Below are 9,691 nucleotides of genomic sequence, written 5' to 3' on the forward strand. Positions count from 1 at the left end.
CCTAATATACTCCCATACAATTTGAGTACCGAGTACAAGATAACTTTGTATATACAGTCAATGAAAAAAGTCAATATACAGCACCAATTTTGCAATATTTCGGGTTTTCGCAATGAAAATCAAAAAAGTTGGTATGCCATTATTTGAGGTCTTAATAGAAAAGTTCATTACAAAAAAACAAATAAGAAATAAGCGGTGAACCAACAGAAGCCAGTAACACAGGATAGACATTTTGCCTTTTCACAGCCAAGTCAAATCGTAAGCTAAGATTGGTGAAATTACACAGAGAAGTACAACAGTACGCGGAGCATTGCGCAACGGTCCAAAGTGGCTTACAAATTTGAAAGTTTGTTTCCTTCAAAATATTCATCGTTGTATCCACAATGCATTCATTGAACACTAAACTAGCTCGCATTCATCGCAGATTGCATATCAACCCTATCATCAGACCCTTTTACAATTAAGTAGACTTTGTTTTGAGCTATATCATTAGACCGGAATCAATTTTTTTCTGTAATCTTGGTTCTAAAATTCCTGCTATTTTGGTCATTGAACGGTTCACTCTGTGTGAAGGGAGAGTCTTGAGTTCATTTTGTTTCTTTGCTGCTTCGAGTAAGTCTGTATTTATCCCGCATATTACGGCAGTTATCAGGGAATTATAAATACCATTCGCAGAAAAATCCTATAAAATAGGAACCATTAAAGGAACTGTGTACTGCTTTCAAAATATTTGACTACGGCAACTACGACCTTTTGGCTTTCTTTTCCCTGTAAATGAGAAAAACAAAAACCGCATAGGTGCGTACATATGTAAATCGAACGTAAAAAAGGGATAAATACACTTATCCCAACATTCGAATCACATTGTATTGGACATGCATGCCTCATGCTGATTCATGGCTACCCTGCCACAGCCTACACGCCTCGTCTCGCCTCGCCCCCATAACCCGTTAGAAATGATTAAGGCACTGGGCTTGGGTCATTGCTGGGCGCCGTCACCGCGTCTTTTACGCTTCCGAGTTTCGATTGAAAGTCGTCTCAATTAATGAATCAACAGACGTCACTTCACCCTCTCTTCCACTCTGTCCACCAGTTGCCGGGTCGGGTCGGGTCGGGTGCGGGTCGTCTGTTTGGCAGAAAAATGTAGTTTCGTTTCGATTTGTTTTTCAAGGAAAACTCTTTGGCAACGTGAGCTGACCCCCAACGGACAGAGCTCCGGAATTGTTTGTTTTTATGCAGGCGAACCAAAGAACTGATGTAGCTCGCCTGTGCATACCCACACAAACACACATTAATACATATGTATGTACATAATGTACATAATAAAAAGGTTCATGATAGCAAAAAGGGATTTTAGCTTCAAAGTGTACTAGTAATATAAGATACATACTAGGCGTACACATGCACATACATATGGATTTAATTGTATGCATATGTATGTATGCAAGTAAAAACGTCAAGGATAGGGCCATTAAATCCTATCTTTTTCATTGAAAATATATGGTAGATTTTGATTTAATTTAATAAATTCATATGTGCATACATACATACTGTACTGTTTTCCAAACTAAAATGTTTCCAATAAAAATACCATTTTTTAAATCTATCTATCTATATATGTACATATGTACATATGTATGTATGTATGCGTGCACAATGTATGTATATTTAGATAACTATAAACTATCATGTTCTTCACACAATCGCCAACAAACAACAAACAAAACTGATCGTTGGAGAGGGGCACAAAAACCGCTTCGTCTTCATTTCGACAATTTCGATGTCGATGTCCAATTGTGTAAACATTAGAATACGGACACAAACCGCCCCTTCCTCCATTGCCGTTGACCCTTCTCGGACGAAGAACCTTATCAGGATGAATAGTTGTATCTGCGCATACATACATATGTACATATGAATGTACGGTTGTCCATGCATGCATATTAGATATATCTATACATATGTATGTGATTTGGTGATATATACATACATATGTACTATTTATGTAGTTCTTGGTTCTGCTGCTGCTGATTGCTGCTGCACAATTGCTTCTGAGAAGCATTCGTAGCTACACATACTCATCGCGGATCGGCAATCATTGAGCACTTTTATTGGCATTACCCACTGCTGGCTCACACACAGCCCCCGACCGCAACGATCGGCATTTATCCGGGCTGGTGTGCGTGTGCTTGGCCGTGCTATCTCTGTCTGTCACGTTGTCTGCCACCAGCCAAGCGGCCAGCAAGTCTGCAAGAGCGCAAACATCAGCCACAGCGCCAAAGCTCCAAGGCAGGGTATACTCCTATAAGGTAAGGCTGTGCCAGTGACACAAGATTTTGTTTGGGTTTGAATCTATAGAAACAGAATCTAACATCAATAAAAAGGCGTTCTCTTTGTTTAGTATACATATGTACATATACATATGTATATGTATAGTGGAGATTTTTTATCAGTAGAAAATGAGTTGATGAGAAAGAAATGAGGGTGAAACTCGAAGTAGAGGCTGCCCGACCTTTTATAAATACTGCTTGCGCGAAAGCACGCTCAAACGGAAAAAGAGAGAGAGAGAGGAAGAGAACCGAGCATTTGTCAACTGACAATATCACCGACGAAGTCGAAGGCGACGACAGCGACGGACCGCTCTGTCCCCGCTCTGCCAACAACACTCGATAAAGTGCACTCGTTCTAGGCAAACGCTAGCGCTACACAATTTGGCCGTTACGTTACGGTTAGTGAGTTCCGTCGGCTCTCGGATTTTGGGTTTCGGTTTCGATTTCGATTTCGGTTTCAGTTTCAGTTTTTAGTTGAGTTTGATTCCCATTTATTGCTTGTGCCGTAATCTATGAAAGTGACATTTGATTCGGATTGCCGATCGCTGCTGATTCTTGTGTTTTTTGTTTCTTGGTTTCTGCCCAAGTGCGTGTGAGTGAGATAACCCTAGCGGGTCACTATTGGTGGTGCTCCCTGTGATTATGCTGAGTGTGGCGCAACCGTTTCTACCTGCAGGCTGGGCCCCTGAGAGCACACCTCGCGTGCCGCCGAAACGCGCACTGTATTAGTCATGATCGTCAGAGCGTCTCTTGAATCACCAACAGCAACAGCCTCCATTCCCTTGCCCCCTGCCACAGCCACCGAGTGGCGTCCCCAACAACAACAATAGCAGGGCCACCACTTACTCGTATGTGAATAACCGAATTCGAATGCCGTAAACTGTTTACATTGCTCAAGAGCATTACTCACCTCCCGCTCACACGACCTGACGCAGTAGCAAGATCGTAGGAGGGCAGGGAAGGAGCGGAGAATTGCATTGAATCGGAGTAAAGTGGAGTGGACTGAAGTGGATTGGAGTGGGAGGATTGCATTGGAGATTCGCAGCTGCAGCACTAGAGTCTGTCGATTACGTGAGCAGAAAATAAACAACAAGCAGCCGTCAGCCGCCAGCCGCCATTCCCCTGACCACTGATAACACCCCAAATACAAACAAACACGCCAGCAGAGAGCGAAACCGAACCGAACGTGTGCGCACGGAGAGAGGGAGAGATAGTACTCCTCCCATCCAAAACGCACGAGAGCAGCCGGATAACTCTCAGCGTGACTCAGGTGAGCGGAAACTGATCTCTCGATTGCGTATACGCCGTGAGGGACATTAAGATCAACATATGTATGTATGTATGTGTGTAGATCGTGGCAGATCCTTGTGAACATTCTCGATCATGGGCCGGGTCCATCACTTGTCTCCATTAGGGGGCCACTTCACACATTAGAGCAGCGGATAGCCGCCGTAGTGATGACACAGGCAGACACACACACACACACAGAGGCAGGCACTCAATTAATTAAGGTTCGGCGCTGATCTTTGCACCCCAAGATGAGCTCCGGGCAGTGCCGGAGAGACACCAGAAGCATCAGAAGCAGAAACAGAAACAGAGACGAGTGTGACCTCTTTAAATTATTTAATTGACACTAATTTATCATAGTCCCATTCCCAATAAGAAGCAGCAGCAGCGGAAGGGTGACCCGCCCCGGGGTTGTGTTGTGCATCTGCGCCGACGCACAGGCAGCTAGTGGCACCATCACAATGACTGCGCTCCCAGTTGGAAATTGTCGGTCGTAGCGATCGGTGATCAGTCCTTGGCGATTGCTCGACATCAGGATAGTAATAACATTAGAAACTTGAATCCAAATATTCACAATAACAATAATAACCTTAGTCGGAAGGTACTGAATCCATCTTGATCATCTTCATGACATGCACTTGGATAACCCCCCCCCTTTCCGTATTTCTATCAATCTTTATCTTCCTGCAGCACTATAGAATGAGTGACGAGACAACGGGCAGCCTGGGTGATGCCTTCTCCCCCATGGACACGCCAACGACAACGATGATGCCCCCGCCAGCGGATGTCGATGAGAGCGGGTGAGTTGTGAAGCGGTGGCGAGTTAATTCGACTCGAGTGGTGCTATGTGATGCGACCCTATCGGGAGCCATGGGTAATTATAGCTCTCGGCTGGCAGTGTGAAAGGTCCGATAAGAGATCGTTAATATTACGCGCTCCATTACGCTAGTTGTGGGGCCATAGAGTGGGGGGACCAGTCGAGTGCACGGATGTGTTGACACGATCGCTGCGATGACTCCGTTTGGGCGTGCCAACAAAGAGAACGATTCTTGTGCTGGCGGAAGCCCCTGAGTCCCCGATAGGATAGTAGGAGGCCGAAGGTCGCATCACTTCCCGATTGCTGCAAGGATCACTATTATTTACCCCCTCCTTATTCTACATTTTCCGCCTGCCTCTCTTTCGTTGCAGCTTCTCGCATTCCCTGCTGACATTTGCCGCAGTCATGACCTTTCTGATCATGATCGTGGGCATCTGCGGCAATCTGCTGACGGTGGTGGCACTGCTTAAGTGCCCCAAGGTGCGCAATGTGGCCGCTGCGTTTATCATCAGGTGCGTATCGGAGCCATCTTACTATTTCTAATCCAAGCAGGGTATCGATTACTTAACGGCTTCTCCATCTCACTCTCCCGTACCCGTAGTCTTTGCATTGCCGATCTACTGTTCTGCGCCTTGGTTTTGCCCTTTCAGGGCCTACGCTTCGTCCAGGGCACGTGGCGCCACGGCGAGGTTCTGTGCCGGCTCATTCCCTTCATCCAGTACGGAAACATCGGGGTATCCCTCCTGTGCATCGCGATGATCACGATCAACCGCTACGTGATGATCACGCACTATAGCCTGTACAACAGGATCTACAAACGCCACTGGATAGCCATCATGATCGCCGCCTGCTGGCTCTTCTCGTACGGAATGCAGCTGCCGACGCTCCTGGGCGCCTGGGGACGCTTCGGGTATGATGCCCGCCTGCAGACCTGCTCCATCATGAGTGATCGCCACGGGCATAGCAGCAAGACGACGCTCTTCATCACGGCCTTTGTCATCCCCTGCCTGGTGATTATCGCCTGCTACGCGAAGATCTTCTGGGTGGTGCACAAGTCCGAGCAGCGGCTCAAGAGGCATGCCACCAAGCAGAACTCCATTCCCAACAATCTGCGGCCATTGGCCGCTGCCACCTCGGTGCCGTCCGGCGACGGTGCAAATCCCAGCCAGGTCCCAGCCGGCTGCCGGGTCTCCTCCGACAGCAGCAGCAACTACTCCACGGATGTTCCCGATACGACACCAGGCGGAGCCGGTGGTGGGGCCGGGGTTAAGCAGCAGCCGAGCCGCGTCAAGGATCAGCGGGAAGTGCGCGCCAAGCGAAACGAGTGGCGCATTACCAAGATGGTGCTGGCCATCTTTCTGTCCTTTGTGATCTGCTACCTGCCCATTACCATTGTCAAGGTGGCCGACAAGGACGTGGAACACCCCAGTCTACACATCTTCAGCTACATCATGCTCTACCTGTCCGCCTGCATCAATCCCATAATCTACGTGATCATGAACAAGCAGTACCGCAAGGCCTACAAGACAGTCGTCTTTTGCCAGCCCGCCGCTCGCCTACTGATGCCCTTCGGCAAGGGAAACGGGGCCAGCAGTGCCGCAGGTACGTACCGGTTGACGCCCTCTGCCGCCCCAGGAACTGCCTCCACTAAGTCACGGTCTCAAATCGTTTCAGAGAAATGGAAAGATACCGGGTTGAGCAACAACCACAGCCGCACTATTGTCTCCCAGATGTCGGCAGGAGCAACGGCAACAGCAACGGCAACGGCAGCGGCGGGAACCCAGCCACAGTCCACGTCCACACAGGGTCCGGTTCAGGCCCTGGAGCTGACGGCCCGGGTACCAGATCTGATCAGCAAATCATCGAATCTGCCACTGCCACAGCCACTGCCCCAGATCCCACCGGCGGGAGCTCGTCCGTCCCTTACACCGCCGCCACCTCCGTCGGTGTTGACAGCGACACACAGCAACGGAAGCGGCAGCCAACGACTCCCGCTCAAGAAGAACAATCACTCCTACACAAACAGCGGCTTCAACAGCAGTGTGATCAGCGCCAACCCCAGTTCCAGTCCCAGTCCCAGTTCCAGCGGCGGGGGAATCTACCGGCCAGGGATTGGCTCGATGGGGAACGGCTCGGCCTCGATACGACGCATCACCATGGTGGGGGACGACATCATCCTGGAGGAGGAGGAGCTGCCGCCTACCCCAACAGCGAGCTCTCCCCCACAGATGCAGGCTCCGCCGCCGCCGCCATCTTCCTCAAGACAAACGACAATGAACGCATTGAATACAACGCCGAAGACGCCCATCTATATGAACGTCGACAGCCCGAAGAGAAACCAGTCTTATAGCGAACGCAACATTCCAGTTCCGGCTAGGGAGGGTCACGATCAAGGAGTCAAGGACTCCCAAGGACTCCCCAGCAAGCTTATGGATAAGAAGAAATTCCCAAAAGACTAACGAAATGCTTTAATTCCAAATATCATCATAATTGTTATGCTACTTTCGTTGCACGCCCATATGCATCGGTATATCGGTACAGATCGGGTATAGTATCGGGTGTGGAATACGTGTTCTGCTGTCTATCATAGTTTTATTGTTTTACTGTTGGTTATCCACCCTTTCCTAATTGTACGCCCAATACACTAATTTCACTATCTATCGTAAAAACTGTGCCATGCCCATTCGGCCCGTATTGAAAAAGTTATCATAGATATGTTCGAAATAGGCTAGTTGCACTGACATCTACACTCTTACCTATCGAATCCGTGTTTACACTTGCGCTAAGTTGAGTTATTGAGGCTGATAGCTGTGCTTCCCACAAAAACTGTAAAAGTCAACCAAAAAATATTCAAATGGTTGATCTAATGGTAAAATTAGTTTAAAGTATTTTGTTTTAAGTATTATACGTATATTTGCTCCATTTCCCTCAGCCATACTTTTTAATCTTCTAGCTTTTGTTGTTGCTAGTGGTGATAGTTCACAAGATAGGCAGAACAGAGCTAAAAAAAAACTGGAACGCAACCAGAACTCAATAACTCAACTCAAGTATAAATGGGGTATAAGAAGTCGTAAATTGTAAAATATTTTAGACCGTGTGTTCCACAATCGCTATCCGAATATCGTTGTACCGTATGCGCTTGGCTTATCGATTAGCTTTTAAACCCCCAAAAAAGACATTGCACTAAATATTTTACACATATGCATACATAAATATACATATATAGAGCAGTAGTTATACATTTAGCTATTTATCGTGGCCCACGTTTAGTACTAGCAGTCTTTTTTTTAAACCTACCCACACACACACATCTACATATATGTATATGTACATAGCTTTAATCTTAGATATCTCTTTTTGTTTTAGGTGCTCTTTGTTCAAAATTGAAACATTCCATTCCTGCGTAGGCCTCTGTAAATGTACACCCCAAACAGACATTTAGAGAAGGACAAGTAATCGAATATCAATATAAACAAATACATATTTATATAGAAATATAATAAAAAATACTAATAGAATTCAATTCAATCCTCGACCCCGATAATAATAAAATATGTCTTATTATATGCAGGCTCCCCCCCTTCCAAGGTAGAGTTTCTGTCCAATGTGCCATGTATGTACACATCGACTGCTTTTTGCGAACTGATCATAAGCGACCACAGGTAAAAGTGCTATAATGTTTTAATGGTTGATAGAATAAGGAATAATAATTTTAGAACAATTTGCATCGAAAAGTAAATTTCTAACAATAACTTTGCAAAAAGGTGGACGATATGTACATGCATAGGTATTTCCATTCATATTCGACTAACATTTCTTTCAGACATCCTTTAACACTTACAGGCCTGCGCTCTGGGACTCTCTTCTTCAATTTATACGCATGGGATAAAAATACTTGAATATCTGTTGTCTTTTGTATTCTCTTGAATTTGCAGTCCGAGACTCGTATGTTGTTTATCATTCGAGTATCACTTGCAAGTATGCGCTTGCTTTTCCGTTAAGCCGTTTCCGTTTGTAAATTTGTTTCCTCGCTCCAGGCTAAAGCCTATCAGTCTCGTGTGTTGCCCGTAGATGTGTTGAAACTTAAAAGTTGTCGCTTAATATCTACCTACTATGTACATCAGCTATTTATGATTTATTTCAGTTCCTATACGATACATTTCCGAAAGTTTCCAGGAGCCATTGCAATTCTAATTTTGAGGCTTTTCCACATTCTTTGAACGTTTAGTTCTGGTTGAAGATGATTATGTTTAAGCCAGAGCACAGCCATCGATATGGTGAACGCCCTGCTTCTGGTTGGATCTGCTGACCCAGTTCGGACATCATTACCACTTTTGTGGGGCGGCGCAGAAAGTTTGCAGCCTCTCCTCTCCGGCTGCCTAGCCAATGGGCTGGAGGCTGTTGGCTGGCGGGGAAAGGGCGTTGACGCGTGTGCCGCCTGTACGCTTATCATCCATCCGCTAGCTGCACTCAGTACGCTGCTGCAGCCAGAGCGAACAGGCAGTCGGCTTAGATTTAGGCGGAGGCAGAGCCAGAGACATAGCCATAGCCGGAATGAGCGTGCACAATGTGATCTGCGCGATCTGCTCGGAGCGGTATCGGATGACGGACCAGATCCTGGCAGGGAGCTGCGGTCACGTATTCCACGAGGAGTGCCTGGAACGCTGGCGTGTGGAGTAAGTGGAGTCCCAGTGGAGTAAGCTCCTTTGTGTGTAGTACGGTTTGCCACTCATCACTTAATTCATTCCAGGTCAAGAACGTGCCCCATTTGCCGCAGCGACGACACTGTGTACTTGCAGCTTTACTTGGACTTTGAAGAGCCGCCACCCAGCCAGAATCAGAGCCAAGGTCAAAGCGGGAGTGCAGACAGCGGAATCGAGAGTGTCGAGAGTGGCACCGAATATTCCGGAATAATGCGGGAGTACGAGAATCTGCTGTACGAGACGGGGGTGTATCGGGAGGAGATAGAGTACTTAAATGAGCGCATTGAGACCCTAATGCTGCGCAATTCACAGCTGAAGGCGAAGCTGGAAATGTCGAGCGATTCTGATTAAAGAAACTTTGATGTTAACATTCGCTTATCTGCATTTTCGCTGGGCGACACCTCTGCACTCGTATGCCGAGCAAAAACAAAGCGATTCGCCTTTGAGGAGCCAAACTGATTTAGCACAGATGGTAAATATATAAATGTATAAACACTTCAATGCAATCGGAAGCAACAGCTGGGAACCGAACCAGTTTAGCCGCTCATGTGCAA

At 46.8% G+C, this 9,691-nt stretch overlaps 2 protein-coding genes across 5 annotated transcripts; both read left to right on the forward strand.

Annotated features, from left to right (window-relative positions):
• Positions 1 to 2,599: 2,599 nt before the first annotated feature.
• moody (G-protein coupled receptor moody) lies at positions 2,600 to 7,962 on the forward strand. Of its 3 annotated transcripts, XM_015185563.2 has the most exons (6): positions 2,600 to 2,922; positions 3,007 to 3,600; positions 4,308 to 4,417; positions 4,806 to 4,946; positions 5,036 to 6,036; positions 6,109 to 7,962. In XM_015185563.2, exons 3-6 carry the CDS (start codon positions 4,317 to 4,319, stop codon positions 6,891 to 6,893), a joined length of 2,028 nt encoding a protein of 675 aa, XP_015041049.2. In that variant the 5' UTR covers positions 2,600 to 2,922; positions 3,007 to 3,600; positions 4,308 to 4,316; the 3' UTR covers positions 6,894 to 7,962. The 3 variants fall into 3 exon arrangements, with proteins under 3 accessions (XP_015041049.2, XP_033240819.1, XP_001355354.3); XM_033384928.1 differs by having other exon boundaries at positions 2,600 to 3,600; XM_001355318.4 differs by lacking the exons at positions 2,600 to 2,922; positions 3,007 to 3,600 and adding an exon at positions 4,013 to 4,218.
• Positions 7,963 to 8,200: 238 nt separating this feature from the next.
• On the forward strand, positions 8,201 to 9,507 carry LOC4815428 (E3 ubiquitin-protein ligase RNF128). Of its 2 annotated transcripts, none has more exons than XM_033384930.1 (2): positions 8,201 to 9,130; positions 9,185 to 9,507. In XM_033384930.1, the coding sequence occupies exons 1-2, from the start codon at positions 8,709 to 8,711 to the stop codon at positions 9,486 to 9,488; spliced, it is 726 nt and encodes a 241-aa protein (XP_033240821.1). In that variant the 5' UTR covers positions 8,201 to 8,708; the 3' UTR covers positions 9,489 to 9,507. The 2 variants fall into 2 exon arrangements, with proteins under 2 accessions (XP_033240821.1, XP_001355353.1); XM_001355317.3 differs by having other exon boundaries at positions 8,229 to 9,110.
• The last annotated feature ends 184 nt before the right edge of the window (positions 9,508 to 9,691 follow it).

This window comes from Drosophila pseudoobscura, chromosome X (genome assembly GCF_009870125.1).
Source record: "Drosophila pseudoobscura strain MV-25-SWS-2005 chromosome X, UCI_Dpse_MV25, whole genome shotgun sequence".
In the NCBI taxonomy this organism is placed as follows: domain Eukaryota; kingdom Metazoa; phylum Arthropoda; class Insecta; order Diptera; family Drosophilidae; genus Drosophila; species Drosophila pseudoobscura.

Coding starts and splice junctions, on each gene's coding strand:
- LOC4815428 (XM_033384930.1), top strand. CDS start 8,709: ATGGTGAACGCCCTGCTTCTGGTTGGATCTGCTGACCCAGTTCGGACA. Junction 9,131..9,184: donor GTAAGTGGAGTCCCAGTGGA/GTAAGCTCCTTT, acceptor AATTCATTCCAG/GTCAAGAACGTGCCCCATTT.
- moody (XM_033384928.1), top strand. CDS start 4,317: ATGAGTGACGAGACAACGGGCAGCCTGGGTGATGCCTTCTCCCCCATG. Junction 4,418..4,805: donor GCGGATGTCGATGAGAGCGG/GTGAGTTGTGAA, acceptor CTTTCGTTGCAG/CTTCTCGCATTCCCTGCTGA. Junction 6,037..6,108: donor CGGGGCCAGCAGTGCCGCAG/GTACGTACCGGT, acceptor AAATCGTTTCAG/AGAAATGGAAAGATACCGGG.